At 24.2% G+C, this 14,823-nt stretch overlaps 8 protein-coding genes across 8 annotated transcripts; 4 read left to right on the forward strand and 4 right to left on the reverse strand.

Annotated features, from left to right (window-relative positions):
• Nucleotides 1-403: 403 nt before the first annotated feature.
• DICPUDRAFT_91287 (uncharacterized protein) lies at nt 404-2,788 on the forward strand. The gene has a single exon (XM_003284292.1). The coding sequence runs from the start codon at nt 1,198-1,200 to the stop codon at nt 2,524-2,526; it is 1,329 nt and encodes a 442-aa protein (XP_003284340.1). The 5' UTR covers nt 404-1,197; the 3' UTR covers nt 2,527-2,788.
• Nucleotides 2,789-2,896: 108 nt separating this feature from the next.
• Nucleotides 2,897-3,772, reverse strand: DICPUDRAFT_75301 (uncharacterized protein; the record flags this gene model as incomplete). The annotated part of the gene is made up of 1 exon (XM_003284314.1): nt 2,897-3,772. One exon carries the CDS (start codon nt 3,770-3,772, stop codon nt 2,897-2,899), a length of 876 nt encoding a protein of 291 aa, XP_003284362.1.
• A 1,408-nt stretch (nt 3,773-5,180) lies between these two features.
• Nucleotides 5,181-6,591, forward strand: DICPUDRAFT_148108 (uncharacterized protein; the record flags this gene model as incomplete). The annotated part of the gene is made up of 2 exons (XM_003284293.1): nt 5,181-5,205; nt 5,270-6,591. The coding sequence occupies 2 exons, from the start codon at nt 5,181-5,183 to the stop codon at nt 6,589-6,591; spliced, it is 1,347 nt and encodes a 448-aa protein (XP_003284341.1).
• Nucleotides 6,592-6,659: 68 nt separating this feature from the next.
• DICPUDRAFT_148109 (uncharacterized protein) lies at nt 6,660-7,929 on the reverse strand (the record flags this gene model as incomplete). The annotated part of the gene is made up of 3 exons (XM_003284315.1): nt 6,660-7,172; nt 7,488-7,556; nt 7,591-7,929. The coding sequence occupies 3 exons, from the start codon at nt 7,927-7,929 to the stop codon at nt 6,660-6,662; spliced, it is 921 nt and encodes a 306-aa protein (XP_003284363.1).
• Nucleotides 7,930-8,311: 382 nt separating this feature from the next.
• On the forward strand, nt 8,312-10,360 carry DICPUDRAFT_27527 (uncharacterized protein; the record flags this gene model as incomplete). Its single annotated transcript, XM_003284294.1, has 2 exons — nt 8,312-8,858; nt 8,940-10,360. The coding sequence occupies 2 exons, from the start codon at nt 8,312-8,314 to the stop codon at nt 10,358-10,360; spliced, it is 1,968 nt and encodes a 655-aa protein (XP_003284342.1).
• Nucleotides 10,361-10,598: 238 nt separating this feature from the next.
• On the reverse strand, nt 10,599-12,438 carry DICPUDRAFT_148111 (uncharacterized protein; the record flags this gene model as incomplete). Its single annotated transcript, XM_003284316.1, has 4 exons — nt 10,599-10,712; nt 10,776-11,208; nt 11,283-11,659; nt 12,034-12,438. 4 exons carry the CDS (start codon nt 12,436-12,438, stop codon nt 10,599-10,601), a joined length of 1,329 nt encoding a protein of 442 aa, XP_003284364.1.
• Nucleotides 12,439-13,047: 609 nt separating this feature from the next.
• DICPUDRAFT_148112 (uncharacterized protein) lies at nt 13,048-13,860 on the forward strand (the record flags this gene model as incomplete). Its single annotated transcript, XM_003284295.1, has 3 exons — nt 13,048-13,218; nt 13,315-13,471; nt 13,541-13,860. The coding sequence occupies 3 exons, from the start codon at nt 13,048-13,050 to the stop codon at nt 13,858-13,860; spliced, it is 648 nt and encodes a 215-aa protein (XP_003284343.1).
• Nucleotides 13,861-14,098: 238 nt separating this feature from the next.
• Nucleotides 14,099-14,628, reverse strand: DICPUDRAFT_93663 (uncharacterized protein). The gene is made up of 3 exons (XM_003284317.1): nt 14,501-14,628; nt 14,281-14,411; nt 14,099-14,209 (listed from the first exon to the last, which is right to left on the reverse strand). The coding sequence occupies exons 1-3, from the start codon at nt 14,607-14,609 to the stop codon at nt 14,177-14,179; spliced, it is 273 nt and encodes a 90-aa protein (XP_003284365.1). The 5' UTR covers nt 14,610-14,628; the 3' UTR covers nt 14,099-14,176.
• Nucleotides 14,629-14,823: the final 195 nt, after the last annotated feature.

Here is a 14,823-nt window from a genome sequence, read left to right on the forward strand (position 1 = left end):
TCTTATTATATTTCATTTTCTTTAGTCATAATGAATTGGTAGATTTGTGTTTTTGTTATTATTTCCTTTCTTTTTTTAATTTAAATATTCAAAGACAGATAAAGGTGTATATGCTTGCATCTATCTGTGTGTTTCATTTTTTAGGTTTTTATAATTTTTTTTTTTATTCTTTTTTTTTATTTTTTTTTTTATCATAAATATTTTTAATAATAATTATTATATATAATATTATATATATTAAATTTTTATTTGTCTTTTTTTTTTTTTTATTTTTTTTTTTTATTTTTTTAAATTTAAATTAATTTAATTTTTAATTTTTTATTTTTTTATTTTTTTATTTTTTATTATTTTCAAATTAAATTTTTTAATATACAAATATTAATTTAATACTCTTACTTTTAAGCAGATACAATTATATATCTATCAATAATATAAATTTCTTTATTATGTTTTTAGAGAATCTCATATGAAACAATTCAGCCAATAGCAACATATTTTTAAAACAACAACAACTATTTATTTATTTATTTATTTATTTATTTATTTATTCAAATTGACAATTTTATTTTTTTTGTTTATTTTAAAGTTATTTATTTAAATTATTTATTTATTTATTATTTATTCAATTTCAAATAATATATACACATTCTATTGTTTCGTTTATTCTTTTATTGTTTTTTTTTTCAATTACTTTCATTTCCTTTTTTCTTTTTCTTCACCACCCCAATTATACATTTATTTTTTCTTCACCAATAATAAAGTCGTATAATTCTTTTTTGTTATTTTGTTTTTATTCTTTTAAATATAATAATAGCAATAATAGTAGTAAAAAAATATTAATAGTCTAGTATTTTTCATTCACTTATTTTTCATTATACCCAAAATATATTTATAAATTATAAATCATATAAAAATTAACTTGTCTTTTATATATCTTTCACACATTAATAATAATAATATAATAGTAATAATTATAAAATAAATATATAACCAATTCATATAAAATTATTTAATAGTATATTCTTAGCAATAATATAATAAGGTTATAATACATATACTATAGCTCACTATAACTAATAATATACAACCAATAGGCAATTAATAGCTTAATTGTTAAATTATAATTTATAACACTAAATTTTTTTTTTTTTTATAAAAAAAAATAATTACGAATAAAATAATAGAGAATAATTAAAAATGACAGAAATTTCAAATTCTTCTCAATTTTTAAATTCATCTGGTTTCGAAATGTGGAAATCATCTAGTAATGGCGCTATAAATTGGGAAGGTGGCAACAGTAATGGTAATCCATTAAAAGCATCAGGAAACATTTTAAAGAATAGCACAAATAGTTTTCAACCATCATCAACCCTAGCTTCGACTACAGCAGTTTCATCATCAACAACACCACCAACCACTAGCACCACTGCCACTCAACCATCAACTCCAACAGTATCATCTATAACATCACAGTTTGGCACAATGGGATTTGATCCACTCAAGGTTCCTTCATCAATCAAAAATTCGCAGTTTATAAACATCACAAGTCAATCTGAAACTAATTGGTTATCACAAAGTGATTCATTGGTTCAACCACCAAGAAGAGGATTAGTTAAAGCTTACAGTGAAGATAATATTCAGCCACCATTATCAATTCAACAACAACTTCAATCACAACAACAACAGCAAGATTTGGAAAATGATAAACATCAACAATTCATTCACCAATCTCAAGATGATATTGAGGATGAAATAACTGGTCAAAACAGATATAAAACAGAGTTATGCAGATCATTTGCAGAAACTGGTGTATGCAGATATGGATTAAAATGCCAATTTGCTCATGGCAAAGATGAACTTCGTCCAGTTATGAGACATCCAAAATATAAAACTGAAGCTTGCAAAACTTTCTATTCAGTTGGAAGTTGTCCTTATGGTGCCCGTTGCCGTTTCATACATACTAGAGATCCAGAAATGATGAATAGTTTATCAAGTAGCAGTGGTAATATTTCACCATCAGGCAGTATTCCTTTAAATAACAATGGTAACACCCCATCCACTCAACAATTAACTCCAACCTTATTTGCTAATGAAATTCTTGCTAAACAATTACCTCAAATGATTCGACAACACAGTTCTCCACAACTTCAAACTCCATTATATATTTTACAACAACATAAAGAATTACAACAAAAAAATAAAGAGAAACAATTAGAAAAAGAAAAGCAACAACAACAACAACAGCAACAACAACAACAACAACAACAGCAATCACAAGAAAAAGAGCAAGATAAAGAACAACCCCAAAAAGAATCATCTCCAGTCAAACAACCACCATCTCACCCAACCACTTTACATTGGTCAAATTCATGGAGTAGTGATGAAGCCTCATCAACTGCCCCAAAAGATTCAGCTCCCGCTCCAACTAATCAATTAAAATCTTCACAACCAGTTCTTAAAAAAGAAGATTCATCAAAAAGATTAGCAATTTTTAAAACTATTTGTTCCACTAACTCCACATGGTAAAATAATATATAAATAATTTTATAAAAAAAAAAAAAAAAAAGGAAAAAAATTTTTATTGCATTAATAATCTTTTAATTTTTTTTTTCTTTTTTTTAATAATGTATAATAATTTAAATTAATAATTAATAGTTAAACTAAAACAACAATATTAATAATTATAATATTTATATTTATATATATATATATTTTTATATATATAATAAAAAAAAAAAATAAAAAAAAAAAATTATATTTTTTTTTACAAATTTTAATATCATTTACGAAAAAAAAAAAAAAAAATAGAGTATTTATAGTTTTTTTTATTTTTACAATTTTTTATTTATTTATGTTAATAATTGTGTAGTTTATTTTATTGACAAATTTATTTCACCTAAGGGCAAACCACAGTGGATTTACCATTAATGGTTTTAAAAGTTAAACCACTCTTATAGACATAGGAGGTTTTGGCACCATTATTATTTTGTTGTCTTGCTTTTACAATTGCCAATACACCTTCATCACCGATATGGTTGCTTGAAAGATTCATTTTAACTTTTCTTTTTGTTGATTTTAATATTTCACCAATAACTATTGCTCCTTGATTTCCTATTTCATTGTGCGATAGATTGATGGTTTCAATTGATTTATTAACCTTTAGCATATTTGCAATAGCAATCGCACCTTCTGGACCAATTTTATTATTATTAAAGTCCAAATCTTTAACAGATTCATTCTTTTCTAAACCTTTACATAATTCTATAACAGCCTCGGAGTCAAGGTAACAATATTCAAAATTGAGGGCCCTAATTGATTTGCTTTCTACAAATGATTTCGATATTAACATTGCTCTTGGTTTGTCTATTTCTATATTTGAAAAATCAATTATTCTTAATTTTGAGCCATTGTTGATCATACACTGAATTGATAAAAATGCATTATCCAATACTGATGTTTTGTATGGTATTAATAATGATTCCAATCTTTCCGGAACCATTTTTATTTTAATTACAGAGTGGAATGCATAGTATCTCCAAAGTTTACATACTATTGATAAATTAAAAAATTCTTGGGATGGGAGTTCTTGAATGTTATTTTGTACAATTGAGAAAATTCTTAATATAATGTGTCCGGGTAAATAATTAAATTCATATATTTGTTTATAAAATGCAATGTTATAGTTTATTAAATCAACTTCATTATCATTAATATAATAGTTATTTATTAATTTCTCCTCTTCTTTACTTGGTTTGGTTTGATAATTTCCCATTCTTTTAAATATAATAAAATAAATATTACTCTATATAAAAAAAAAATATGAAAAAAAATTTAAAAAAAAAAAAAAGAAATAAAATGATTGATATTAGTATTATTTATATTATTTTATTATTTTTGAATAAATTGTTGTTATTTAATAATGAAAAATTGTTTTTTTAAAATAAATAAATTAAAAAAAAACAAAATTGGGGTGTAATATTTTTTTATATCTTTATTATCACATACACTATTTTTATTTTTTTTTATCAGATTAAAAAAGGTTTTCTAACTATTGGTATATTGTTATGTTGTATTAATTTGTATACTGAAAAAAAAAAGATAAAATAATTGTTTTAAAAAAAACAGTTTTATTTTATATTATTATATTTATTTAATATCTTATTTTTAATTATATATATTTTTAATTATATATATTTTATTATTAAAATATTTTAATTAAATTTTAATAGTACAATATTTACTATAATATTATTATATAAAAAAAATGCTTTAATTATTTATTATATTATTTTTTATTACTTTTATTATTTTTATTATTTTTTATTATTTTTTATTATTTTTTTTTATATCAATACTATTTAAAGAATAAAAATAAATAACCTATATTATTTAATAAATATTTTATTTCTCACTTTTATTATTGAGAGCATATTTTAGGAGTAGGTTTGATATTGCACTTGAATGATTTCGAAAAAAAAAAAAATAGGGTGCTTGGCGTGAGTGAGAGTCTGAGTGGAGAGTGTGAGCGTGTGGGTTTAGCAATATATTTGTTGTGTTTTTTTATACTATTTTTGAATAAAAAATATAGGGTAATAAATATCAATTTTATTTTTTTTTTTTTTATTTTTTTTTTAGTGGGTGTGTGAAAAATAAAGTGGCGGGGGTATCTTGTTGGGGGTATGTTTCAAAATTCTATTATAAAAAGGAAAAATCTAAGTACACAATATTACAAATTATTTAATATCTATTTATATTTTTCGTTATTTTTATTTAGATTTAATGGTGACCACATACATGATATTTAAAATATATTTCACCAAGTTTTTTTTTTCAACAAAAAATAGGGTTATTGTAAATTAACATAACAAGTTATTAAAATTAATGTTTTTATTTCAAAGCAGAATTTTCATATAATTGATATTATAATAATTTATAAATTATAATAATGGTTATTTTTTATTTTAATTATTATATTAATGGTTAAAAAATTAATATTTATTTGTAAAATCATTATTTTTAATGAGTTCTAAAATAAAATATCCAAATCCTTTGATTTTTTTTCTAGAGAGAATGATATTATTTTATTTTTAATTATCTTTTTTTTAATTTATTTTTTTAATTTTTTTTATTTTTTGTTTTATTTTTTGTTTTTATTTTTTTTTATTTTTAATTTTTTAACAATGAATGAAATTAAAGTTTTTTCATGTAATTTTAAATAATGATTATAAATTAAATAGAATTAATACTAATGGTCTTTAAAATAATATAGGGGGTTCAGGTAATTTAGGTCAGTTGGGATTAGGTAATACTGATGATAGTGTTAGTTCACCATCATTAGTATTATTATCAAATAACGAAATTAGAAAAGTTAATGATATTGTGGGTGGAGGATCACATACAATGATGGTGGCTAATGACGGAGATTTATACACATTTGGTTCGAATGATTGTGGTCAATTAGGTTTCAAGTTATTAGAAAATCAAAAATATATAACCACTCCTCAACCTGTAGATTATTTTAAAAACAACTCAATAAAAATAAAAAATTGCTCAGGTGGTTGGTCACATAGTCTCGCCTGTGATGTTAATGGCTTTGTATATTCATGGGGATCAAACTCACATAGCCAATTAGGTTTAACATTCAATGCAATCGATACTACAGAAAAAGAAAAAAAACCACAACAATTACCAATTAAAATAGATAGTAACAATAATAATAATAATAATAGTAACACTGAAGTAAAAAGAAAAATAGTTTTTAAAAAAAAGATAATAAATAATATTAATAAAGAAAATCAATTTAACCCAATAAATATAAATTATTTTATAAATGAAAAAATTAAAATTATATCAGTGTCTTGTGGTATGAGACACTCTATTGTATTATCAAGCGATTTTAAAGTATATGGATGGGGCTGTAACAAGTTTGGTCAGTTATCAAATAATGTGCAAGGTGTTTTACAGGAGTTACCAAAGCTTTTAGAATTTGGTGGGGAAGGGGTATCGCAAATATCGTGTGGTTTCAAGCATACAGTTTTACTAGACACCACTAAAAAAAAACTGATAACATTTGGTTTTAATAGATATGGCCAATTGGGAAATGGAAATACAACAGACCAATCGCAACCAGTTATTATACCAATAGAACCTATATTAAACGATGGTGATTGCAGTGTCATTGTAAAAGAAATTCAATGTGGCTGGAGTAATAGTTGTTTCTTAACAAACCAGGGTAAATTATATTTATGCGGACGTGGAGAATATGGAATATTGGGTGATGAAAGGGATTTGACCGTGGATCTATCTGTTCAAAATATATTCAAAGTATTAAAAAGTAAACCATTCAATAGTGAGCCTATCAGTAGTTTTTCAATGGGATCCGAGCATGTACTTATTCAGCTAGAAAACAACGATATCTACTCGGTTGGTTGGAATGAACATTACCAATTGGGCCTGTGTGAAGTGGTAATACCTGGTAAAGATGGCGATAATAAATCCATACCCCAGCTTCTTCCTTCAATTAAAGGTTCTGGGGACTATAGTTTTGTAAAAACCGGTAGTGGCCATTCATTTTTTATAGTTAATAAATAATTAAAAGCATTATTTAAATTTATAGTTTTTTTAAAACTTTAAAAAATTTATTTTATTTAATTTGTTTTTTATACATTCTCTATATAACCAGAATAAGGAACAGGATCTCTTTCTTCCATTTCTAGGTCAACAGAGGCGCCATTTTTAGATGTGGATAGTAGACGTTTGGTTTCCGTTTCTAAAATTTTTTGTTGTTGATTCTTGTAGATTTCATTTTCTTTAAAGTAAGTGCCATCAGATTTGGGGTATCCCAAAGAGAGGAACCAATAGATGGGTGAATCTCCAAAAACATCTTTAAAGTTTTGCTTAAATCCTCTATCGTATCTCCATTTAAATTTGAAACCATTCTTTCTAGCATATTTTCCTTGGCTCTTTCTTGGATATTTTTCTACTGGTGTATAGTTATATAATATGAATTCCAATTGATAAAAGAAAAGACCTAAAACTCCTAAAAATACTGGAATTAAACCTGAAAGATTAAGTATAAACAAAACTGTAATTAAAGGATCTGGAATTATAAAGAATATTTCTTCTTCTTTATTTTTTGTTGGTGTCTTAACTGCTGCTAAACTATCATCTACCTAAAATAATAAAAGCCAGTGTTAATAAAATGAGGGATTGTATAAATTATAATTCTTTTAATAAAATATATACATCTTGTTGTAAATTAATATTTAAATAATAAAATCCCGAAATTATTAGTGCTAAAATTGAAATTGAGGTTACTATAACTACATAAAATAAAAATTGAACAAAAAATTTTTGATTTCTAAAACCTTTAATAAATCAAAATAAATGATATTAGAAAAAAAAATATTTAGAAAAAAAAATTTAGAAAAAATACATACCAACACAATTATCTATCCATGGACAATGATGATCTTGTTTTAATATACATTTGTTACATTGCTTGCAATGATTTGTTCTAGGAGGCTTGAAAGTAAGACATACTGAGCAAAACCTTGCTTTATTATTATTTTTATCACCTTTACTATTTACTACGGTTATTGTTGTTAAATCATCATCTACATATACAGTTGTTGATTTTGAAAAGGTGTGATGATTTTCTGACTTTGCTCTAAATTGTTCATTTAGTAGTTTTAAATCATCGCTTGTTTTTCCTTCGGGTATCCAATTTGTATCGGGGGAGCCGGGTGGTGTTATAATTGATTTCCAATATGAATGTATTAATAACGCTGATAATATATGATATATGAATATATAAAATTGACCAATTGTTTTATTATAAAAATCTAAAGGTTCATATATTAATACCCATTGACATATGATTGCAAAGAATATAAATATAAAAACTCCGATTACTGATATACTATACATATGTTTTTATTTTTATTTTTATTTTAATAATAATAATAATATCCAATGCAATACTAAAATTTTAGTTATTTTATTTTATTATATTATTTTTATTATTAATACTATTTTAATAAATTCTTTATTATTTATTTATTTATTTAATTATTTATATTTATTTTTATTTCTTATATAAGCATAACTATTTTAATAAAATAAATTAAAAAAATAATTATTAATTTTTATATAAAAAAAAAATTTAAAAAAAAAAAATTAAAATTAAATTTTTTTTTTTTTTTTTTTTTAAATAATTTTTTTTTATCAAATAAATAATCGTTATTTTTATACCAAATAAATGAATATTATTATTTGTTCATTATAATAATATTTATAGCAAAAATAAATAATGAGTAGATTTTTAACTACGATAAAAAATAAATCACCCAATCACTATTATATTAATAAAATTTCCAATAATTTAAAATTTATAAATTCAACCACAACCACAAATTATAATATACCACAAAATAGATTTTTTACATCAAAATCTAAAGTTAGAAAAGGAAATAAATACAGTCAATATATTCATACACCAAATAAAAATATCTCATTGACCAATAGTTTAGACTTAAAAGATGTTTCAGTATTTTCAAATATAAAACCATTAGCACCTTTAAAAAATGAAATTCAAACCGAAATCGATCAAAATGATGACAACATTTTGGAAAGTAATATGAATATAAATAATAGTAATAATAATGATAATAATAATGATAATAATAATTTTGATAACAGTCTGGCTCATAATAAAAGAAATGATGATAATGATATATATAATGAACTATATAACAATGACAAAGATATAGATTACAATATAGATAATAGTATAGATAATAATATATATAATAGTTTAGATAATAATTTAGAAAATAATAATATTGATAATGATAATAGTATTCAATCAAAAGAAAATAAAATAAAATTTAAAATAAACAATCAAATTATAGAAGATATATCAAATAAAATAACTGTAGATAAAACCGATGAAATAAAGAACGAAATATATTTAAACCCAAAACAGTATGTTGTATATAAGCAGCTCACCGTCGTTAGAGTTAAAGATTCAAGTCATAGAGATGATGTAATTAGGCAGTTAAGAATTGCAATACCGCAATCAGGTTGGAAAATAAACAAAGAGAATCCAAATTTAGTGATGGGAAATGTTAGTCCAGAAGTTTATAGAGATTTTATAACGAACCAAACTAAATTTAATAAGCATAATATCAAAGTTTTAAATAGTTCCAAGCAACCATTTGTTGGTTTCTCTAAACAAATTTTACCAAATTCAATTGAAGTCGATGAGGACTCACTTCAAGCATGGGTAGAAAAAGCAAGCGAGTTTATTATTAGTAACTATAGGGCATGCAAATGGAAACGTTGGAGAATTCATTTATTAACACCAACTTCAGCCTTACAACCAAACAACAAACGTGTTCAAATCGAATCTTTAATTCTCAAGTATTTAAAAAAGAAACATTATAAAGAACTTTCACACTCTTATTCATTAAAGGCATCGGGTAATAGACCCATAGGATTATTTGACGATGAAGCGTTGGTCCAAATTATGTTTGTTGGTGCCAACAAAGGTTATATTAGTGTTATGACACCAACCATGTATCAATACTATAAAAAGATGACAAGTATTTATCCATCAGGAACAGCCAAACCTTTACTTGGCGTACTTTCACAATATATGTACAAATTATTTTCACCACAGCTCTCACAATCACATATTCACATTCAAGCAATCAAAAACTTTATGAATCCGTCACAATCTTTAGAAAAGGAATATATAAAATCTATGTCATTCGATTCAATTGTCTCAACATTTCTTCCATCAAGATCATTTATAAAATTAGTAGAGCTATTCACTAGGTTCCCAAAATTCCCATCGATGAGAATTAACGATACAGTTTGCGATTTAGGTAGCTCCCCAGGTGGATGGACTTTATTCAGTCTTTTGCAAGGATGTTGTGTAGTATCAATAGATAAAGCCCCTTTAGACCATCGTTTTATAGATGAAAATAATGATCAAGACCATTTAATTTTCATTAGAGAATCTGCATTCGAGTTTGACCCAGTTGGTACATTTGATTGGTTAATCATCGATATGAAAGTTCCCCCAATGAAGACATTAAAGCTTTTAGAGAAATGGTTGGAAAAAAATCATTGTAACAATTTCATCGTCAACTTAAAGTTTGATAGAAACAGTTTCGACCTTCACGAATGCGAATTATTTATACAAAGAAATATTTTACCATTAACAGGATATATAAACAGTCACTGTTTGGACTCGAATGGTGATAAGGAATTAACTTTATTTGGAACGAAAAAATCAATTATTAATACAATAGGAGATGTAAATTCACTTACCCCCACAATTAACGAAGAGTAAATTAATAAATAAAAATAAATAAAATTATTATTATTTATAAAATAACAACCTATTGTTTTTTTTTTTTTTTTTATGTGTGAATAGCCAATCTATAATGTTGGCTATTAGGTTTTTATTAAAGTTTTTAATAAATAAATAAATAAATAAATAAATAGGTTTGGCGAATAAATAGGTTTGAATAAATAATTTACTTTAATAATTTAATAATTATTAATGAATCTAATTTTTTTGAGGTTTTTTAGAATTTTGGATAGTAAGAGTTGTAACCTAATAAATAAAGATTATCATTGGCAGCGGTTAATCTCATAAAACCAGATTCACCCCACCATGTATTCCATGAGTTTTTAATGGTCTAAATTAAAATTATATTAGTAAAAATAAAAATAAAATATTATTGTTTAAAATTAATAATTACCCAATAATCACCAGCTTCATTATAACCGACTAATAATACAATGTGGTTTACACCAGTGTATTTAGTTGCAGAATTATAAATACCAGATTTATAGTTTTGGAATGCACTATCAACATATAATGCAACAGTAATTGGACCATTTTTAAGCTCAGCAATTAAAGCGGCCTTATTATTAGCAGTGTATGAATAACTGGCATACTTAAATCTAGAAGCGGAACTTGAAGTAACACAGGCCAATCCATCAACGGCTTTGTATGGATCATCTTTTTCATAAGCAATACCTGGAGTTTGGAAATATGAAAATACATTTGATGACCAACCACCACTACATCCATTTGAAATACATGAAACAGCATTTTGTTCGGATAAATCAAGTGTAGCTTTTAAAGCAGTACCATATTTAATTAAATATCTAGACTCCATAGCAGCAACACTATTTTCATAAATTTTTTTTTAAAATTAGTAAAAAATTTAATAATAAATTATTTAAAAAACAAAGATATTTACCTGCCAAATGACCAACATGAACCACATTGACCTTGATCTCTAACTGGGGTTAAATAGTTCTTCCAATCGACAGTTTTTGATGATACTGGAGGTGCAGTAGTTGGAGCAGGGGTTGTTGGTTTTGGTGTAGTTGTTGGAGGAGGAGTAGTTGGAGCAGGGGTTGTTGGTTTTGGTGTGGATGTTGGAGGAGGAGTAGTTGGAGCAGGGGTTGTTGGTTTTGGTGTGGATGTTGGAGCAGGGGTAGTAGTTTTTGGAGTGTATGGAAGAACCCCACTGAAACCACCAGCTGGGTAATATGAACAACTAATTATTTGTTTATTTGAACTTTGACAAACACTTTTAGCACAACCAAATGAGGTTGTTTTGGACCAAATAGCCTGTTACGTTTCATAAAAGGAACAAAAAATAAATTAGCAAAATGGAAAATTAAAAAAAAAAACGGTGGGAAAAAAATCTAATGGCACCATCCAAACCCTTGCACAAAAAAAAAAAATCTTTTTTTTTCTTTGAACCCATTATCGAGATTTGGGATAAATTAATTAATTAATTAATTAATTAATTTTTTTTATTTTACGAATTTTTGACTTTTTTTTTTTTAAATTTCTTCTAAAAATATCTTTTTTTTTGATTCAAAGAATGAAAAAAAAAAATCATACAAAAAAACTGGTGAAGGTCATCGTATCGAAAATCACACAAAAAAAAAAAAAAAACCCACATAAAAAAATTTAATGAGATAGATAAAAATACATACATAGGTATAAAGATTACAGTTAAAAGTTGAAGTTGAGTTACATTTTTTATTAGTCCAATCGTAATAATGACCACCATTTTCGATATTTGAAAGAGTTGCATTTAAATTGAAATAGGTGTATGGTGTCCACCATGATTGCCATTCACTATTTTGACCATAACTGCTCATAGTTGAGAATGTGCCATCGCACTTATTGAGACTGGTTTGAAGCTTTGAAGCAATGGTTTCATTGTAAACTAATGTTGTGAGTGCTGTGGCTGGAGTTGGACCAATTGGAGTGGTTCTCCATTTTTTATGTGTTGCAATAATAGTAGTTTTTTCAGCAGCTGTTAATTGACCTTCGATTAAAGCAATTAATGATGATGCAATTAAAAAAAATAAAATTAATAAATTATTAATTTTCATTTTTTTTACAAATATATATATATACAAAATAAATAAATAATAAAAAAATAAATAAATAGTTTTGATTTTAAAAATAAAATAAACTAAAATAAAATAAACAAAAAAAAAAAAAAGTGCTGTGTTCTTTATTAAAAATAATTAAAATAAAAATAATTTTAAAATATTTTTTTTTTTTTAAAACAAATCGATTAAATATCTAAAATAGCATGCACAAAAAAACCAAAAAGCCAATTGTTTATAATAAATATGGTACCTTTGATTGGGTTTGTGAGATTTTGACTGATTTAAACCATGTGATTTTTGATTTTTAATGGGCAAAAAGAATACATACCAAATCTATGAATATTATTTTTACAATTGATGGTTTTTTTTATATTTTAATAAAAACAATTATTTTTTTATGATTTTTTTTTTTTTAAAAACAAAATATTATAAACGATTTCAATTATTTTTAAATTTTTTTTTTTTTAAATTTACATTTTTTTTTTTTATTTTTTTTTTATTATTTTATTTTTATTAATATATTTTTATTCTTGTATATATTTTATATTTTATATTGTATATTATATTGTTTTTTTATTTTTGTAAAAATAAAATAAAAAATTAAAAATGAAAATTATTTTATTAATTTTATTAATTTTGGGCATCACTTGCCAATTATCAAATTGTCAAGATGTTCCTGATGATGGTATTTTATATCAAACTTTTTTGAATTGGATGGATAACTATGGTGTATTTTATACTTCTGGTGAAATGCAAGGTAAATTCCAAGCATGGAAAGTAAGTGTTATATAAATTTTTTTTTTATAATTTTTAAAATTTATTTTTATATTTTTTAAAAACCCAAAAAATGTTAACATTTTTTTTTCAACTCAGGAAAATTTATTAAAAATTGCAGAGTTAAATGCCCAAAACAATGAACCTGATGTAGTTTTCACTGTTGATGAAGAAGAACCAGCAGCTTTAAATGCTAGAAGTCTTCTTGCTGCCGACCCAGTTATCACTGAATCTTATCCATCAAATAATGCCAGATGTATGTTTATTAAAATTTATGCAGTGTATTTTTTATCATAAAAACTAATTATTATATTTTTTTTTAAAGTCGAATTAAATCAATATTCAGATTTATCTCAAGCTGAATTCCAATCTATGTATGGTGGTGCTGATGCTTCATTAGCTATTGCAACTGCTGCTGCTGTTCTTTCAACTGGTGCTATTGTTGGTATTGCTGTAGGTGGTGCCGCCGCTCTTGGTGCTGCAGGTGCAGGTGCTGCATATGTTATTAAAAAGAAGAGATCTGGTAAACCAGAACCAAAATCAAATGATGTACCAATGAAATCTAAACCAGCTGGTATTAATATTTTCAATCACGAAAAACCACATCACTCCATTACTGCCAGAGCAGCTTATTCCCAAAACTAAATGGTAACTATTCCCACCAAAACAGAATCTTTAAAGGGTGGTAACTAGTAATAGAAAAACAAATAATTATTTATTAAAAAAAAAAAACCCAAAAAAAACTATTTATTTATTTATTTATTTATTTAAATCATTTTAATTTAAAATGAAAGCAATAAAAAAGATCATTTAATAATTTAAATAATTTTAAATTATTCATTTACAAAAAAAAGTGTACAAATAAGATAATATATTTTTTTTAATTAATAACTATAATTTTTATTTTATAAAGTTATTTGTTATTAATTCTACCTGTTGAGGGGAATTAATGATTGAAACTCTAGATTTCAGACATGGCTTCAATATCAACGGACTAAATAATAAATAAAAAAAAATATTAGCATTTATATTTATAATTTAAATTATATCTTTTAAAAAACTTACTTGAACTAAATCCTTCATTCTTGAAATTCTTTCTTCAATTTCATCAACTGAAGTATCATTTTCAACGACAGCTAACATCTTTAAACGATTAAGTTTACCAATACCAATATCTTTATCTTTTTTACAATCACCTATTATGAAAAAAAAAAGAAAATGAAATTAATAATTTATTTTTAATTTAGTTAAAATTTTGTTTTTTAATTTTTATTTGTATAATTACCCCATGTTAAACCTTTCATTTTGATGCTTTTGATTTTGGTTTCAACTTCTCTGATGTCGGTATCTTCAGTAGCTGGAGCGACACAAAAAATAACTGATGTTTTATGCATTTTGAGATTTATATGTTTTGATTATTAAATTAATATTTGAATGAAAATAAAAAGTTTTTGGTTTCGTTTAAATACTAAAAAATTTTTTTAGAAAAATAAATTATTTAATATAAATTATTTAGTAAAAAAGAAAATAAAAAAATTTATAAATTTTAATAAAACCTTTATCTAGTTCATTTAAACACATTTGACAAATTGGGCAAAAAATTCCATT

The sequence above is a fragment of the Dictyostelium purpureum genome (genome assembly GCF_000190715.1).
Source record: "Dictyostelium purpureum unplaced genomic scaffold DICPUscaffold_23, whole genome shotgun sequence".
NCBI lineage: Eukaryota > Evosea > Eumycetozoa > Dictyosteliales > Dictyosteliaceae > Dictyostelium > Dictyostelium purpureum.

Excerpts from the sequence above, each read along its gene's own strand:
- DICPUDRAFT_91287 (XM_003284292.1), top strand. The coding sequence starts at position 1,198 with ATGACAGAAATTTCAAATTCTTCTCAATTTTTAAATTCATCTGGTTTC.
- DICPUDRAFT_93663 (XM_003284317.1), bottom strand. The coding sequence starts at position 14,609 with ATGCATAAAACATCAGTTATTTTTTGTGTCGCTCCAGCTACTGAAGAT. Across the intron at positions 14,412-14,500 it reads AATGAAAGGTTTAACATGGG|GTGATTGTAAAAAAGATAAA; the intron begins GTAATTATACAA and ends TTTTCATAATAG. Across the intron at positions 14,210-14,280 it reads GAATGAAGGATTTAGTTCAA|TCCGTTGATATTGAAGCCAT; the intron begins GTAAGTTTTTTA and ends TTTATTATTTAG.